This window comes from Rhynchophorus ferrugineus, unplaced genomic scaffold (assembly GCF_030347505.1).
Source record: "Rhynchophorus ferrugineus isolate W39M unplaced genomic scaffold, kcgeb_rfMv2 rfM7, whole genome shotgun sequence".
Taxonomy (NCBI): Eukaryota; Metazoa; Arthropoda; class Insecta; order Coleoptera; family Curculionidae; genus Rhynchophorus; species Rhynchophorus ferrugineus.
The window spans coordinates 34152713-34171079 of record NW_027472586.1 but is presented as its reverse complement, the minus strand read 5'-3'; the positions used below and the strand labels follow the sequence as shown (position 1 = coordinate 34171079).

The window sequence follows — 18367 nt, the reverse complement described above, 5'->3', positions numbered from 1 at the left end:
CAAAGTAATGATTTCAGTCATGTAGTTGAGACTATTGTTGGATGTAAAATTTTAAATATTATTTGCAATAAAGTACAAAGTAATCATAATGTAGAATGATCTAGAATTAATAATTTGGGAGATATCCCAGCAAGGCATAAATTATTATGTTTCCAAAATAAAAAACAAGAACAGCATTTCACCCAAAATGTACAAAATGGACTTCATAGAACCTTGCTAGTACCCAGACGATTGGAGGATACCATAAGCAATAAACTATGGGAGAATGAAGGAGCTATGGGAGAAGGAGGGATGCTAGAATAATTGAAAACAGCACTTTTAGAATAAATGCATATAATTTTATTAATAGTATTGTTATACATATTTTGTTTATACACATTACATGGATAATTAATAGAATATTTGTTTACGTATGTACATTTTATCATATACCTTCACCAATTGCTTATATATTTTATATAGATATAATTAAATAGTACATTATACTGCGATATGATTATAAAAATAAAATATATTAAAAAAAGTAAATTACCACTAGGTGATGTTATTCATCTTATATGGATCATAGAATTATTCCCGTCTTCGGCAATTCTGGTTTCTCTAACCTGTCAAATAAATGGATTACTGCATTAAACAAGTTTGAACTAGGTCTATTTCTGGTGAAGAACGTGCATTCGAATGTTTGGTTTATAGTAGTACATATTTAAAGCCTCAGTATCTTTCGGTAAAATAAATAGTATTTAGAGTACTATTTTCTAAGACCTTTTTACAGTTAATAAATTATATGGATTCGCGTGTATGTCACATATCATAGAACAACTTCTTGGCTAAATATGAGTAAGTTAATGCTCCGAATATACTTGATACCACATAGAGTAATATACGCAGCCAAAGGCCATGAATACTAGTGAAGTAGATCTAATTTGAAATTTTAATATATATATTTAGTGACATAAATTGTACTAAAGAATGTAAAGAATATATCTGGAATAAATTCATATTTATTTATCCTTTTGTATACATATAAATGAAACGTTACATGAGACTCACACGACATTCTTGCACACAATCATTTTAACAGACAGGGATAATGATCTTTATAATGTATTAGGCGTTTAAATTTAATGTTCACTGCTCTTTTAATAAGCTATAGTAGCTTATTCTGAATACGAAATAATGTTCTATATATGTATTTGAAATTACTTACACATCTGAAGAACCAGGTGGCTTAGTGGCCTTGTCCGTTATCTTCCGAAGGAGAGCTGTTATCAGTAGGAGGCATGCCAGAGTCTGTGAAAGCAAGATCTGCAGGGGTTGACGGATCATTGGTGGTAACTGGGGAAGGCCCTGGTTCTTGGATCCTGGATGGATCCTCAGAATATTCAGATACAGAGTTGTTATTTGTGCGAGATGGGGAACTAGATGATTTATTGTCTAGATCGTCAAGATCTTCAAATGCAGAGTTGTTATTTGAAGAAGGTGGTCGATGATCTGTAGGTTGTGGTGAAGTAGATGTTTTATCGTCTAGATCATCAGAATCTTCAGACATAGAGTTGCTATTTGAAGAAGGTGGTCGATGATCTGTAGGTTGTGGTGAACTAGATGTTTTATCGTCTAGATCATCAGAATCTTCAGACACAGAGTTGCTATTTGAAGAAGGTGGTCGATGATGTGTGGGTTGTGGTGAACTAGATGGTTTATTGTTTAGATCGTCAGAATCTTCAGATATAGAGTTATTATCTGTAGAAAGTTGTCGGTAATATGTGGGGGGTGGGGAACTGGAACGTTTATTGGGCGATGGGTACAAATGGGTGAAATGTGGGTGAGAATTAGCAGGAATGTGATGATAATCAGGGGGTAGTCTCCGATAATCAGTTAGATATGGGTGGTTAATTGTGGAAGTAGAGCGATAATATTCAGAAGGTAAATAATTATCTGGGAGATAAGGTGGCCGAGAATCTGTAGGATATGAGTGAATATCTGCATATGGGGGCGGATAGTCTGACGGTAGTGGGCGATAATCTTTGTGAAGTGAATGATAATCAATAGGGGGTGATCTATGATCTTTAGAGGGTGGAGGATAATCTGTAGGTGGTAAGCGATAATCTTTGGGAAGTGGATGATGATCAGCAGGGGGTGATCTATGATCTTTAGAGGGTGGGGGATAATCTGTAGGTGGTGAGCGATAATCTTCGGGAAGTGGATGGTAATAAGTGGGGCTTGATCTATGATCTTTAGAAGGTGGGAGATAATTTGTTTGCGATGAGTGATAATCTTTGGGAAGTGGATGATGATCAGCAAGGGGTGATCTATGATCTTTAGAGGGCGGGGGATAATCTGTAGGTGGTGAGCGATAATCTTCGGGAAGTGGATAGTAATAAGTGGGGCTTGATCTATGATCTTTAGAAGGTGGGAGATAATTTGTTTGCGATGAGTGATAATCTTTGGGAAGTGGATGATAATCAGCAGGGGGTGATCTATGATCTTTAGAGGGTGGAGGATAATCTGTTTGTGGTGAGCGATAACCTTCAGGAAGTGGATGATCATAAGTGGGGGTTGATCCATGATTTTTAGAGGATGGGAGATAATTTGTTTGCCGTGAGTGATAATCTTTGGGAAGTGGACGATTATCTGCGGGGGGAGATCTATGTTCTTTAGAAGGTAGAGGATGATCCATTGGTGGTGAGCGATTATCTTTGGGAGGATAATCTGCTGGAGGTGATCTGTGATCTTTAAATGGTGGAGGATAATCTGTTTGTTGTGAGCGATAACCTTTGGGAAGTGGATGATAATCAGAGGGGGGTAATCTATGATCTTTAGAAGAGGGAGTATAATCTATCGGAGATGGGTGGTAACCTACGGGAGGTAGACGATAATTAACGACAGGTAGATGATAATATGCGGGAGGTAGGCGGTATTCTACGGGAAATAATCGATAATCACTTGGATAATTAGGATAATATGCAGGAAGATCGCCATAATATGCAGGAGTTGGATAACTGTACATAGGATTGGGATCTCTAGGGGGTTGTCTCTTGGGGTTGGAGGTCTCTGGTTGTTGAGAAGTGGTATAAGAACGCTGTGGTGTAGCGTTACTGTTCTCGGATTTATTGGAATTCTTTTTGGCCACTTTGTTAATAGTTAAAGTTTTGGTCATTTTTGTATTACTATATTCGTTCTTCATGGCCGATTTTTGGGACTTGAAGAGCGTCTTGATTTTCTCACCACTTAGTGGAAGGGCAAATAGCTCCGACATCAACTCAGAAATACTTTCCGGAGAAATCGGATCTGGAAGTCCGTTTTCTTCGTGCTCTTGAGCAGCCATATCAAATATCTTCTTTTGTTCATTGTGCTGTTGCAGTTGAGTTTCTAAGGCTGTTACCTTTGAGATATTACAATCTGCTTCAAGTGACTTCTCCCTAAAATGATTTCCATTTTGAATAATTTGTTTTCTTTACATAAACGTGTTGCTAAAATAATCCGATATCTCATCAGTTAATAAGTAATTAAATTTAAAAATAAACAACATTTTAAAAATTGTGTACGTTTTCACACGTAGTTTATGCTGCATAACAATTTTATTTACTGAAAGTTTAGTTACTTACCGAATTATTAAATATTTTATATATTCTGCATAAGCATCAGTAAAAGCAGCAATGGCGTTTTTTTGTAGGAAATGTGCAAATATGGCGTTGGCTTTGGTGATGACATCGCGTTCCGATTCATATTGCATTGTTTTTTTTTCTAAATTTTTAATGAGTTGCCTTATTTTGTGTATAGCCTGTTCTCTAGTGAAAATATTGTGAGAAACACTTTCATCTTCTTTGTTTACACTGATTTTCTTTGTGAAATAGTACACGTGCATATGTACTCTGTAGCTGCACCCACAAACTCCACAAAGTTGCGCACTGTTCATTGCTGCACAATTTATCAGTTCGGGGGACCCAATTACTTCACGCGGTACTCCTTTTAAAAAACATGGTCTGTGACATTCCATTTTGTAATGATATTCGTTGCGATCCCCAACCTAAAAAAATACCATTTTCTTATAGAAATAATCAAGTAATGCATGAAAACTTCTTCTAAAATCTATATTTGTTTTATAGTATTATTATATTGCACATTACAGACTCATCCATCTCAAAGGCTTCCGGCAAAAAAAATGTTGGCAAACTACAACATGGGGGAAAATGGTGCTACCATTTTGATCCAATGATGTAACTTTGCTCCAAGAAATGATAAGTGAGTTTGGTTTTCATAAAAATTTATTAGGTTTTTGCATTTTTTTTTCGTTATGATTGAAAAATCATATCGGCTAAAGGGTGACCGCGATTGGCTAGGTGACTTTCGGCTCTTTTGTTTTCAAGATATCCTGCAACTTCTAAGGCTGAATTTCTTTAATGTCGTGACGAATATTGTCTTGAAGATGTTAAATCATTTGGGGCTTATTCACATAAACTTTTGATTTTAAACAACCCCATAAGAAAAAGTCTGGTGCTGTTAAATCCGGAGATCTGATTGGCCATGCTAACTCGTCCATACAGTTGTTTTTAGTGGATGTAATGATGTTTCATGAATTAATTGGGGACTCCGTATTCCCCAAAACCGACTGTTCTGTTTACTGACGTGACCACTGAGAAGAAAATGGGGATAAGCATGTTATGGAAACATTTTTAAATCAGTTTCCGAATTGGTGTTTCTGAAGACTTCTGTGCAACAGTATCGCACACCAAAGCCACATTTCCAGCGTTACGAGACGTCCGTGGTCTTCCAAAGCGAACTGTCTGCTGTCGTAACGTACTGCCAAAAATTCGCATGTAACCGATGATCGCATGTGATTTTGTGAGGCACCATTAGTTAAGATATTTTTGTCGCAATTTCCGCTGAGCGGCAATAGTGGAACGCTATTTTCAACGAATATTATAACTATTTCTGCTTGTTCTTGTTGCGTATATTTGTCCATAATAAAATTCGGACGTCTACACAATACAATGGTTAAAGCGATACTGACCTAAACGTCACATAACCAAGATGGCGCGACATCAAAATAGTAGCGGGACTTTTGCCCTACCTGTTACATAGATGACACCTGATGACTAATTCGCTAATAGAAGCGAACGTGGTATACTTTTTGGATACATAGGCCGGCACCTTAACTGGAAATCATATAGTTTCTTAGAGTCCTTCGAAGAATAATTTGTTGACGAATGTTACTGAATCACTATTGTAGTAGCTTGTATACTGTCAAGACAGTAGCCATTAGAATGTTTCTTGAATGTTTGTAATTTATTTATCAAGTGTCATTGTAAATTCAACTAAAAGTTCAAATTATTCAACACCGACATTTTGCGATATTATATTTAAAAAAATATATATTTCTTAAACATTATAGAAATCTATTTAATAATTCTTTATAAACTGTTTAAATTAGCACTTAATTTTAAAATTTTAGTATATTTTGATGCTTAATTTTAATTATATAGTAAGTTTTAGTACTTGATTGGCAAGAAACAAGGACAGTCGATTTGCATGTGTCGAGTAAGATGTTCGCCAGAATAATTAATTATGAATATGAACAAGTGGTAATCACTTGGTGCCACATCTGGACTGTAAAGCGAATTCATAACCACTCCCCAGCCATAATCCTAGAACTTTTGACTAGTCGCTATTGATTTTTTTAGCTTGGCGTTGTCTTGATTGAACACATTTCATACCTTAAGGGCCCAAGTTAGTTGCTTCTGGACAATCGCTTTCTTTAGATGGCTCAAATGTTCACATTACCAGAAACCTTTTTTGGTCGTCAATCCTCGACAGGCCAAAGTTTGCGCCGACTCACCGCTCCTCATTAAACTAACATCGGTCACGACGGTTTGGGCGCCCTTTCCTTCTGCTCCTTTTCGTAACGTGCCTTTTTTAAATGGTTCTTAGAGTTTCATTTTGATCAATTATTTCCGACAATTTATCATTCACAGTGTAGTGTATTTTTAACATCGAAATTATTTGAATTGAATTTAAGATGGTCTGTATTTGGATGACGAAAAAATCAAGGCTAGAAATAATGAGTAATTGATGTATCATCAGTATTGAAACCATATTGATGTTTATATTGAACAGGGCTACCGTAAATTTGCCAACTATATTAATAATAATAATTATTATTATAACAATATCAATTACTGCAGAAATGTTAAATTAAACAGAAATTCTGTTTGAACTTACCTTGTGTACTTCACAGCATTTAAGATTTGCACAAACTGTGACTGGTTTTTCAAGTTCGGCTATCTCCAGCTCAAACGTAGGAATGAAAAGTTTTTCTTTTAGTTCTTGAACACTAGCATTTTCGAAATCTATGCTTTCTTTATGACGTGTCAATGTTAATATATTGTCCTGTATGAACTGAGTAATATCTGCCATGGGTTTGCTGAGCATATAAATTATACGTCTGGCTTCGTTGATCGCAAAAGTGTTTCGTACATTATGAGGCTTAAGGTTTCCGATATAATTCACCATTCTGAAATACAGTTTTCATTTTAATTATATATTTAATTGACCCTAAAAGAAGTAATCTACGTTTTACATCATGTATTAATTCATTAAACGAGTCCTCAGCTTCTTAAAATGTTTGTAGATGGTTTTAAGTGTATTGCTATCCCGAGTCATACAGTACTAAGGACAATTTGGATGTTTCAACACTTGAACTTAGACAGTCAAACATTTATACAAGGAATTCTTGACGATTTTTTCTTCGATATCAAAATTATTGTTATCGATATAAGATTCGTGAAAATATAAGGCGGCATTTTAAGCAGCAAATGTATATGCCTAAAAATATCCCAGCATGTTTCTATATTCGGTATTAGACTTTTATCTCATCTATCACATATATACAAAATAATTTTCTCTCATTTAGTAACAGAAGACTAAGTAAGCCTTATTGGGGAGCAAATTATATTTCCTTATTTATCTTTAAGGAACTTGCTGGTGATACATTATTTAATTTGGCGATGTCTACCCATCAACAATCGCTTTAGAGACGGTGGGACCACGTTGATATTTATTATAAACTATTGAAATCTGGAGAAACATCTAAAACTGATTGTGCAGATAGATACTGTAACGAGAGAAAATGTTTTCATTTTACCAAACTAATGAATATGCAGGTTAAATAGAACAAATTAATACATTATATATATATATATATATATATATATATATATATATATATATATATATATATATATATATATATATATATATAAGCTAATGGAAATTAGATTTAATAAAATGCAATTGAAAAAATGTTAATGACAATATGTTTTAATATAGAGACATATATCACTTTAATTAATATTATATATCAAATACAATTCTGATCTTATACTGAAAATACTGTGAAAATCGTCTAGTAACAGATAATCTTTAAATTAGTAATAAAGTAATTTTACTATATTATGATTAATTTAATATATTGTGGTCGAATTTTCGTCTCCCATAGAGCGATCACTAATTTAAATAAACAACTTGTTTATGTGCATTCAATTGCGAAAGGATTAGAGAAAATACCTTGTATTTTATATCTAAATATTAAAACACGCGAATTAGTTTTTGGCTGTTCATTGGTCTTGTAATAAGCAAACATACTTTGAGAATTCGGAGGTGGCCTTGTTCCAGCTTTTCATGGCATCATTTCTCGCATCGCCATTCAGTTTCACACCTTTTTTTACTGCTGCTAAATAGCGAAAAGCCTCGTTGTCGAAACAGAAATAGTTTTTATCCAATTTAAGTTTGGCGTGAGCGGCTTTCTTAGAGATTTCATTAGCCATCCTTTCCAGCATCCTAAACGTTTCACCAGGCGTATAATTCTCCCCTCTGCAACTGGTGAATACAAATACGAAGTTATTGCAGGCATCCCTATGGAGACGGCTCATGATTTGCGCCATGCAGTACTGGAAGTACGACGTAGCGCGGGTTTGTTGCGGTCTACACAAGTAACAGATAGCATGTAACTCGCGTATATTATTGATATAGTTTAGAATATTTTCACAGTTTAAGTTATCTTGCTCTATGCCTCTTGTGTCTCCCATCCCGGGCGTGTCAATGAGTCGCACTTGATACTGTCCGTTCTTAACCTTAAATATATATGTTCGAATGTCCTGAGTGGCCGATTCTCCAACTTCGAGTGACTCGTTTTCATTATCAGCGGCTTTAACATGAACCGTTCTACTTTTACCCTTTTTATCGAAGATGTTAAATTTGGTTGGAATCAGAACGGTTAACTTTCCGCGTTCTGCCTGACTGAAATCTTCATGTTCCAAATAAGTGAAAATCGAATTAATGAAGGTGGATTTTCCTACGCCTGTCTCGCCCAATAAGAGAACGTTAATCAGCTTCTTGTCTGCTGTAGCTTCTAAAAATAAAAAGTTATTAATATTCATGTTATTATATTCCAAATATTAGATGTTGGAATTAATTGGTAGCGTTTCACAAAGGATGGAATAAATAAATAACATATCGTCATACCCTTTAATCTGATTTAATCAATTTTATTCATTAAAAGATAAATGATAATATCATGTGTCAATTGTAGAACTGAAAATACCATTTGAGCATATTAATCTGTATTTATATCCAAATTTTAATAACATTTCTAAAAAAGTGGCTAGATACATGGTAAAGACAATACAAAAAAAGTAAAATAACAGTGAATGGAGCACATCATAACTAACCTGTATTTAATGAATCTGGGACCTTACTGCCGAAAATTCTTGTACTAAACTCCAAACCCATTGCTCAACTGCAAAGATAAAGAGAACTAAATTATTTTCAGAATTAAAAAAAAATCAGTAATAGTAATTATCATTTACTACTTCTTACAATTCACACGTAGGGGTGGTAAATGTATTATGTCCATAGAGTAAATATAGAGGTTGTACTTAAATAGGCGAAACCGAGGAAATGTTTTGCGTGGTCCTTTCAATGGCGGCTCTGAGACCACTTTTTTGATTGGTTCATTTGAATTGGCCTACGAAGGCATTTGATTGGTTCATTTCTACAACTCGATTGTTTGTTTCATTTTGTTTACGACGCCATTTTTGCATGTCTGACATAAAGTACGATCTGCATTCTTATGGTTAAATATAATTACTATTATTTGATTAAAATGTAACTTCATCGTCAAAAGTGTAGTTTTCCTTACAAGAAATACTCCAAAGATAGTTAGATTAAGGATGTGTGTGACTTAGCATTGCTTTTACCTGGTACGTATAGAAGTATTTATGTAAACCATTTAGTATTCATATAGATTATTATTTACAGGAATACAATAGAAGAAATCATGAACATATCAACCACACTTTGAATCCAAAATGTGTCCAAATCAGGCAATGGTAAAATTACATTGAAAGTAAATGTAATTAATACTATATGAAAAGTTTTTGCTACCCTTTAAAAAGTTGCTTGTAAAGTAACGTCAATTTAAAACTTAATTATTTTGAAGGGGTTCATCATTTACTAATAATAACAAATTTATGTTGGTAAATATACATATAATTAATATTTTGGCTTAAGGCTCCTTAACCGAAATAACTTTTTCAACAAGGATGTTGCAACACAATTTGCAAACCAAAAGGTGAGCTTGATTTTATAAATAACAGATTATCATGCTTGTTTTATTATATTGTTAATAAATGCTTAATTAATTAATTTTAACTCCTCGATTTTACCATAATAAGAGCACAGCAAATAATACGTTTTAATTTTTTGTTGCTGTTCTTTAAAGTATTACCTTTTGGTATGTTTCCTCCATTCTGACGTATATCATACGATTTAACTGTTTTAAATATCCATTCCATAATTTTCGTTTTAATATTATAAAAGTAATAATAACTTGCCTAATAAATGCCTTTCAGCCGTGCTGCTTTGCTTTCAGTATGAGGTAACAAAAAGATGGAAACTTAAATATATCTAATTTTAACAAGGTTACGAAGAGCCGAATGAGTTTATTGGCCTAAAATATCGGCCAGCTCGGTAATACATTTATTGTCCGAGAGACGAAGAGTGGAGAAATATCTCGAGTAAACCTCGGATATAAAATCGTGAACTTGGGGACGTCTGTTTCTCTATGAATTTGATTGATCCTGGCGAACCAGGGGGCATTAATTATTCTCCTGAGAATTTTGTTTTGAAACACTTGGAGACGTTCCACTTGGCTAGGTGAGACGTATTTTAGATAGACACTGGTGCCGAATAGAACGACTGATCGAACCAACACCTTGTACAGGAGAGATTTTATAGAGAGAGGAAGCCTGCTGGCCCGGTTGATAAGCGGAAACAACAAATTAACAATACCTTGACCTTTATGGAGGGACTTTTGAATGTGGGAATTCCACCTAAATTTGCTATCGAAGACAAGACCGAGATAGGTGGTTTCTTCTGACCATGGGATTTCGGCGTTCTCGATTTTAAGACGCGAAATGCTCGGCGAAAAACGCTTCTTGTGGAAGAAGATGGCCTGGGTTTTCTGTGGGTTGAACACAATACAGTCCTCCAAGTGGAATAACAACTGAAAGAAAAATTCTACAAAATAAAAACCTGAAAAATTCAGTAAAAAGTCCGGAGAATTATGACAAACCAAATAGGCTTGCCAGAAGTAGCCGGCGATAATCAAGTCAACTGAAAACAAATGCCCATCTCTACAGATAAATAGAACTACTAACAAAAGCAATCCAGGCAATGGGCAATAACCAACAAACAAACAAGAACCAACAAAAGTCAGCATAAATCGTAAAAGGAACATCCAATATCAACTTAAAAGCAATGAGTTATCAAGAATACACGTATAGAAACGAAGCAACAGACGACGAAACCATATCCGAAGACAGATTAAAAATACCCAATAGCCGAAAGAAAAAGAGGCTCAAGTTAATGAAAACACCTCAAGAAGAAACCGATGTAAATCAGACCGGTTGTGGTAGAGGATTACACCATCATTCTATCAAGAAAAAACCAACCCCTATCAAGACCATGGCTAACTCTCACACCAAGCACAAGGGAAGCAGCTAAATTGGCCAACTTAAATGAAATGAAATTTGAGCTCGAAGCTCTCGAGTTTCACCCCAAAGTTATCCAACCTTAGCAAACCTAATTCCTATTGTCAATGTGTTGGTTGCGAGACAGGAATGCCACACTTTCAACCTAAATAACTTCGTGGATCAATTAATCAAGTTCCAAGCCCAACGTAGCTTAGGAAAACCAACTCAAAGCTTTTAGCGTTGTCAAACATTCGGCTACTCCGCAAACTACTAGCACGCAAACCCCAGGGGCTTAAACTGCGCAAGGGAATACGAAAATTTTCTGGCTGTAGCTGCAGACTAGCAAACAAAACACCAACTCGCGACTCGCTAATAACCTTGCCAACTTCCGATAGACAGCTCAACATGAAAAAATCTGGATTCCTCAATTGCAGCTTGAGGACTTGAAACAATTCTCCTTCCAAGCGCTTTCCGCGTAAATTACAGCAATGTTCACACCCGTGAATGAACACTGGGCCCCTCAAATCCCTAAACATCATATCCTGGAATGCACAATCAGTATGCAACAAGAAGGAGGAACATACCACCCTTCATGGGGCAGTCTTCGAGCTAGTCAGGCGGGGGTTGAAATCGACCGACCGATCTCGGAGCTGGGTCCCAGATTGATAATCCCAGCAGAACCGACACACTACCACAACCTGCACTCGTCAAATCAACAATAACAACCATCAACAAAGGATTTCTTCATAATCCAAAAAACAAAACACAAAACTTCGTCGACGTTCTCTATGAAATGGACTCCAAGATAATCAAAACCCCGCGCGGAAAAGAAGCCCAACAAACCGACTGCAAACTATTTCAAGAGATCCTATTTTTTCAGTCAAATCCTTCATTCAGGTAAAATTCCCAAAATTAACTACCGCGAATAAATCGAGGAAGCTTGATAATGGCTACAAATGGCATTCAAAATGCTCACAAACAGGCAACGGTCACAATCCCACCTCCGCAAGGCATTTACAACGCCGCATTGTCGCCACCTGTCACGGAATTAATTCGATATAACAACAGACTCCAGAGAAGAGATCGTGCAATCATAGACCCCGACGATGAGGAGGCCAACGAGTCTGGAGAGAGGAGAAGTGGAACTCACTTATCTTCAATCAAAGATTTGACGCGCCCGTAGACATCTGAAAAATCCCAAAAAGCTTACCCGGGAAAGTCAAAAAAGACTGAAATCTGAAGGGTCAGCCAATTTCATAGACACAGACAGAGAAAATGCCGAACTCCTAGTCGAATCGTTCAAAAAACAAATGAAATGCCTATGGTGAACTATGAAGTGGCATCATTCGAAACAAAAAAGTCATCAGAGAGGCCAACAAACTAAGGAAAATAACGCCTTCAAACTATCTCCAAAACCATCTAGTCTCGCCAAAAGTGCTACCAAAAATCATCAACAATCACAAATCCAAAAGTCACGTGAAATCGATATATAAAACGATATGGATAAACGTATTTCAACATAGATTAGGAACATCAAACCACCAGCAGCCAATCTACAGAAATTTACTTGACTCTGCGCGGTCTTTTCAGACCTAACAAAAGCGTTCGACAAGTTTGGTACGATGACCTAATACACAAAACCATCGCAGATCTGATAATTTTACCGCGCTCCTTTTTGTCGGGGAGGCCATTTCAAGTAATGGTCGGTAATATACTCTCCAGTCCTAAATCTGCCAAAGCAGGAATTCCCCAAGGTTCCCCATTATCCCCAGCATTATTCAGCGTCTTTATGTCGGATATTCCAATGAAAAAATATGTTGAAACCGCTCAATACGCGGATGGCACAGCTTTTTTCACCAGTTCTCGTTCTGTAAATGCCGCTTATATTTCTGGAGGCTGTAAATCAATCCCCCAAAAAAAAACAGGAAATAATCTTTCACAATCAGAGACATCCGCGCTTACCAGCTAAGAGTGGAAAAAGTCTCAATCCCGTGACGACGAAAAGCCACATGTATCGGCCTCATCTTTGGCCGTAGATTCCTATGGTCAACACAGATAAATAAGGCAATCTCCAAAGGCTACTGTGTCGCCACAGTCCTTAGCCCTCTCATTTTTGCTTATCAGATTCGTTATGTTATATGGATCTAGCACTTGGTATCGGTTTGCCGGGCCGGAACTGGTGGAAAAGCTTCAGGTAATGTAAATTAAACTTCTCAGGCAAACTCTGAACGTGCCATAGTTTGTCAGAAGTACCCAAATATCAATATCAATATATATATATAGGTAATGGGGTAATGGGCCCCTTCTTACCAGTAAATTTCGTTAGAGAGATAAGTATTCATACTATTAAATATTCAGTTACTGGAGTATTTATTTGATATGTATTTATTTTGTTGCAATTGCATTGAATAATAATACTAAAATCTCTCAAAACGAGGAAAACAATATACAAGTGAGTAAAATATTTCAAATTGTTATTTGTTAAATATAAATGGAAAGTTTGATTGCGTTTTATGTAGTTTAGTTTTTAGAGATAGGCCTGAAAAGGAACGCAGTACATTAGATATAGGCTTGCCTCAGTATCACTGCATCACAAATAAGTAAAGAATTACATTTAGACAAATGGTGTAATTGTGAACTGGGTTTAGATCAGAAATTAACACTGTGGTTATTATACTGAATATAGGCTCAGGACTGAATGAAACTTTCTGGATATGATATTATGATTCCATGCTGAAAATTGCCAAGATGGGGCCATTAGGATGGAAACAACTAAAGATATGATGTACGAAGACTCATACAGAACCACTGTAAAAAATCGTATTGTAAAGTGTGAAAGATGTATGTGTATAGACAAGTGTTTAACTATTCAGAATATACATGGTTAAAAGGCATTTGGTTAAAATGTTTAGGGAGAGAAGTAATAATTCCTGTAACTGTTTTGCCGATATGGCAAATGTATTAAGGAGAAAGCGGGGATTACACTCAACTTTTTCAAGAAAATGTATACAAGTAGTAAGAGAAAAAAATTAAGGAGAAATGGAATGATATTAGAATGACTTGACAAGGAAAAACAGCAATGAAGGAAACAAAAACTTAACATGAATTATGCTCTCTAATGAAAGTAAGATTTATTAATGGATATGCAAGTGTTCATTAGGTGGTTTAGGCCTCCAGTGGCAACCATAGGTAATTAGGAAAATAGTTCAATGTAAATATAATAAAACAACTCTAATCTACAAAATATTGTGAATGTATATAAAATTTAGTTTAAATATTTCTATAATATATCCATTAGCTTTACAATAATATTAAAATAAATTATTTTATTTATATAAGAATATTTCAACACGAGGTCACTGATACATGGTGCCATATAAGGTCACTGATACACGGTGAGCACAATAAATGTATAACCTTGAATATTATGCTGACCAAGTAATATAAACATGTACATACGGCAATAGGCCACGCAGGTAATTAGTAGTGTTGGGAACTATCGACTGTTCAACAATTGACTGCTTTTTACTATCGACTTCAGTCGCTATTTTTGGTTCGACTGATTTTACCACCTTCTTTAGTGACTGTTTCAGTCGCTATTTTCGGTCCGACTGATTTTGTTACTATTTACTATCGATTTTTTCAGTCATGCTTTTAGTTACTATTTTTGGTTCTACTTGTTTCGTTCGTTCGACTGATTTTTAACGTTCTGGCTCTGTCGAACTAGCCGCGACTTTAACAATGTAACCAATTTATGCTTAAATAGATTTATATGTAATATATGTAGTTTTATGATTTTTTTGATAGTTTGCTTTTAAATAACAATATATTGTATATAAATGTTATAAAATTTTGTAACGATATTTTTCAAGATTGTTAATGTAATAGAATAAAAATATTAAAATTGGAAATGATAAGTAGTAAAATATTTTGACTGTTTTTATGGCAATAAAAAATATTTCCGTTCAATAATAAATAAAGCATTTATATCATTTCATTCAGATAATTTTTATTTATGTCATGTTTGTTTTTTGGATTAGTTTTTTTTCTAAGATTAGGTATATGTTTAAGCTCTATTTTGTTATCTATATATTATATATTATATTATTTTAAAATAGCATTTAACACATTAAAATACATTAAAACATTTGTGGGGTATTATTCCATTCCATAGAAAAATTCCATTCCTTTTTACAGATCTTCAGAACATTCAAATATAAAAGTAATTATACTTAGTTTAAACTTAAATTATAAATTGCATGTTATATATAGTTATTATAATAGTATTCAGTAATTATTTTTTCCTTCTCTTTTATAAAGTTAGTTCGTGAAGGAATTTATACATCTCCGTCTCGCTTATACTACCGTTGAAAAATATATGCATATATGAAATTAACTGCCCCAAGCAACTATCTCCGTCCTCTCTCACAATTTATACAGGAAGGGATTTGTACATCTTCGTCTGATATCACAAGTTGAAAAAACAATCGAACCGTGCATTTGTTTGCTAATTTATTTGTGCTAGTTTTTTGACTATCGACTGTTTCGACTGCTTAGCTATATACCGACTGTTTCTACTATTTTCAGTCGATAGTTCCCATCGCTAGTATTTATTACAGGATAGTTTGGTATTGCGTGCAGTCTTGATTTTGTTCGTTAGTTCTAGTATAAAACCTGTAGTCTTAATCTAAATTACATAAAATTATTTTTGGAGACAAATTAACGGAACTTAATATAATCAATGTACTAATATTTTATATATCAGTAGACTGTTTAAATATGCAACGTACCTATTCAACTCAATGCCGCTAGTTGATACTAACACTAATATAATTTCTGAAAATCGTCGTATGCACAAAAACTGTTCAAAAATGATATTCATAAATAAAACGTATGTAAACACAAGTAATCACCACAAATGTGAAGAACATCGCTTTTATAAATCTTTTATAGCAAACAGTATCGGGTAAAATGATAACAGGCTGATTCAGCGGACATGAAATTAAATCAAAATCTGCTTGCAAAAATCTAAATGTCTTGTAAGCAACAAGGACAGATCCTTCTTGTTATTCGCGAAATTTGTTATGTTGTGTTTTTCTTTCATAGCTGTATATAACTTCCGTTGAAACGGATACATTAATTTGTTCTTTCTTTATGTCATTTTACATGATCATACTATTCTGAAACGCTTTTTTTTGTCGAAACAATTCAATTGAAAAGTTCCCAGCCTGACATATAGATGGCGTTACGAGAATTAAATCCATATATTTTTTAGTTAGCCTAACCCTCAAAAGTTGACAGCTGTCAGATCATTAGTTTGTGAATTATAGCATTTTTGAACCAACTTTTGTTATTGTGAAAAAATGGATAAAAATAATTTCGCGCGTGGATAAAATATAACTTTTTGAAGGGAAAAATACAGTTGAAGCGAAAACTTGGCTTGATGCCGACTTTGCGGACACTGCCACAGGAAAATCAACTATCAAGGATTGGTATGCTAAGTTTAGACGTGGTGAATTAAAAATTAGACGTAAATTGAAATTGAATGAAAGAGCGGACACTCTAAAGATTTCAGGTGAACGTGTACATCATATCATCCACGAATATTTGGGTATGAGAAAGGTCTGTGCAATGTGGGTGCCGCGCGAGCTCACTTTTGACCAAAAACAACGACGAGTTGATGTTTAGGAGCAGTGTTTGAAGAAGATCAAGCGGAATATACCCGAGTTTTTGTGTCGATATATGTCAATGAATGAAACATGACTCCATTATTTCACTCCGAATAATAAATAAATATAGAATAATAAATATAGAATAAATTAATATAGAATAGCTGTAAAAAATCTTACTATAAAGTGTGATAGATTTATGTGTATAGATAAGTGTTTAACTATTCAGAATATACATGGTTAAATGGCATTTGGTTAAAATGTTTAGGGAGAGCAGTAATAATTCCTGTAACTGTTTTGCAGATATTGCAAATGTATTATAGAGAAAGCAGAGATTACATATAACTTTTTCAAGAAAATGTATACAAGTACTAAGAGGAAAAAATAAGGAGAAATAGAAAGATATTAGAATTAATTGACAAGGAATAGCAGCAATGAAGTAAGCAAAAACTTAACATGAATTATGCTTTCTAATAAAAGTAAAATTCATTAATGGATATATAATTATTCATTAGGTGGTTTAGGCCTCCAGTGGCAACCATCGGTAATTTGGAAAATCGTTCATTGTAAATATAATAAGACAACTCTAATCTACAAAATATTGAATGCATATAAAATTTAGTTTAAATATTTCTATAATATATCCATTAGTTCTACTAAAATATTAAAATAAATTATTTTATTTATATAAAAGAATCGTATATATCAAGGCCAAAATAAGCGAAGTTAAATGCGACATCACTGTGATGTTTTAGCGTCATAAATTTAGATGACGTGATTTCACCGCTATTTTAGGTAGATTATAATGTTATGCCTTTTCAGTTATGAGACTAGAATGAACCTAGAGTATATATAGAGGTTTTACTTAAATAGGCGAAACCGAGGAAATGTTTTGCGTTTTGAATGGACAAATGCTGGCTCACTTTTCACTTTTTTGATTCGTTCGTTTGAATTGGCATTTGATTGGCTCGTTTCTATAACATTTCAGTTTGTTCAAGTACGTTTCAGAAGTAAAACCAGAGATACAGAATTATGTCTGTGTTCGATGGTATAACCAGAAAATAGCAAATATATTGTACAAGCATTGTGGCATGATTTGATAGAAAGAACATTGTTAAAGTGATTTGACAATATGTTGCTTCGAATTGGTATATCGATTTATGAAACTGTCATCAGTGAAACGGAAATGAGGTTACTATGAGAACAGGAGAGTGAAATTGTTGTGTATTTAGATGACGAGTATTGAATCTACGGAGATGAACCATAACACTCTCGACGAGTACCTTGTGGACGTAACTTATAGACAAATGTTATTGTTACACCTTGCATATACAGAAGATGGCGTCCACTTTAATGTTTTGTGAAAATGTATATTTAATTGAGAAATAAAAGTATTAAAATAATTAATATAAAATAGGTATGTTTATTGCATTTGTTGAATATTTTTACTTTACTTGCCAAGAAATAAAAGTATTTCTCACACAATATGTTTGTGATTCCTTAATAGTCATCTATTCCAAAAATAACTCGGTGACTACCATACTAAATCGGGAACTAATCGTCAGGCGTCAACGAGAATTATTGAAATCTTTACATTATTGCGCATTCCATTTGATACCATCGAACGCGTTTTGTATATACAATGCTTTTTCTTTGATAAATGTTATT

General features: G+C 34.3%; 1 protein-coding gene across 2 annotated transcripts; it reads right to left on the bottom strand.

Moving 5' to 3' along the window:
• Positions 1–316: 316 nt before the first annotated feature.
• Positions 317–16003, bottom strand: LOC143199852 (uncharacterized). Of its 2 annotated transcripts, XM_076409971.1 has the most exons (8): positions 15821–16002; positions 8727–8794; positions 7642–8407; positions 6220–6511; positions 3606–4027; positions 2773–3419; positions 1208–2526; positions 317–605 (listed from the first exon to the last, which is right to left on the bottom strand). In XM_076409971.1, exons 2-7 carry the CDS (start codon positions 8785–8787, stop codon positions 1229–1231), a joined length of 3486 nt encoding a protein of 1161 aa, XP_076266086.1. In that variant the 5' UTR covers positions 8788–8794; positions 15821–16002; the 3' UTR covers positions 317–605; positions 1208–1228. The 2 variants fall into 2 exon arrangements, with proteins under 2 accessions (XP_076266086.1, XP_076266085.1); XM_076409970.1 differs by having other exon boundaries at positions 1208–3419; positions 15821–16003.
• Positions 16004–18367: the final 2364 nt, after the last annotated feature.

Coding starts and splice junctions, on each gene's coding strand:
- LOC143199852 (XM_076409970.1), bottom strand. CDS start 8,787: ATGGGTTTGGAGTTTAGTACAAGAATTTTCGGCAGTAAGGTCCCAGAT. Junction 8,408..8,726: donor CCCAGATTCATTAAATACAG/GTTAGTTATGAT, acceptor TTTTATTTTTAG/AAGCTACAGCAGACAAGAAG. Junction 3,420..3,605: donor ATAAAATATTTAATAATTCG/GTAAGTAACTAA, acceptor AAATCATTTTAG/GGAGAAGTCACTTGAAGCAG.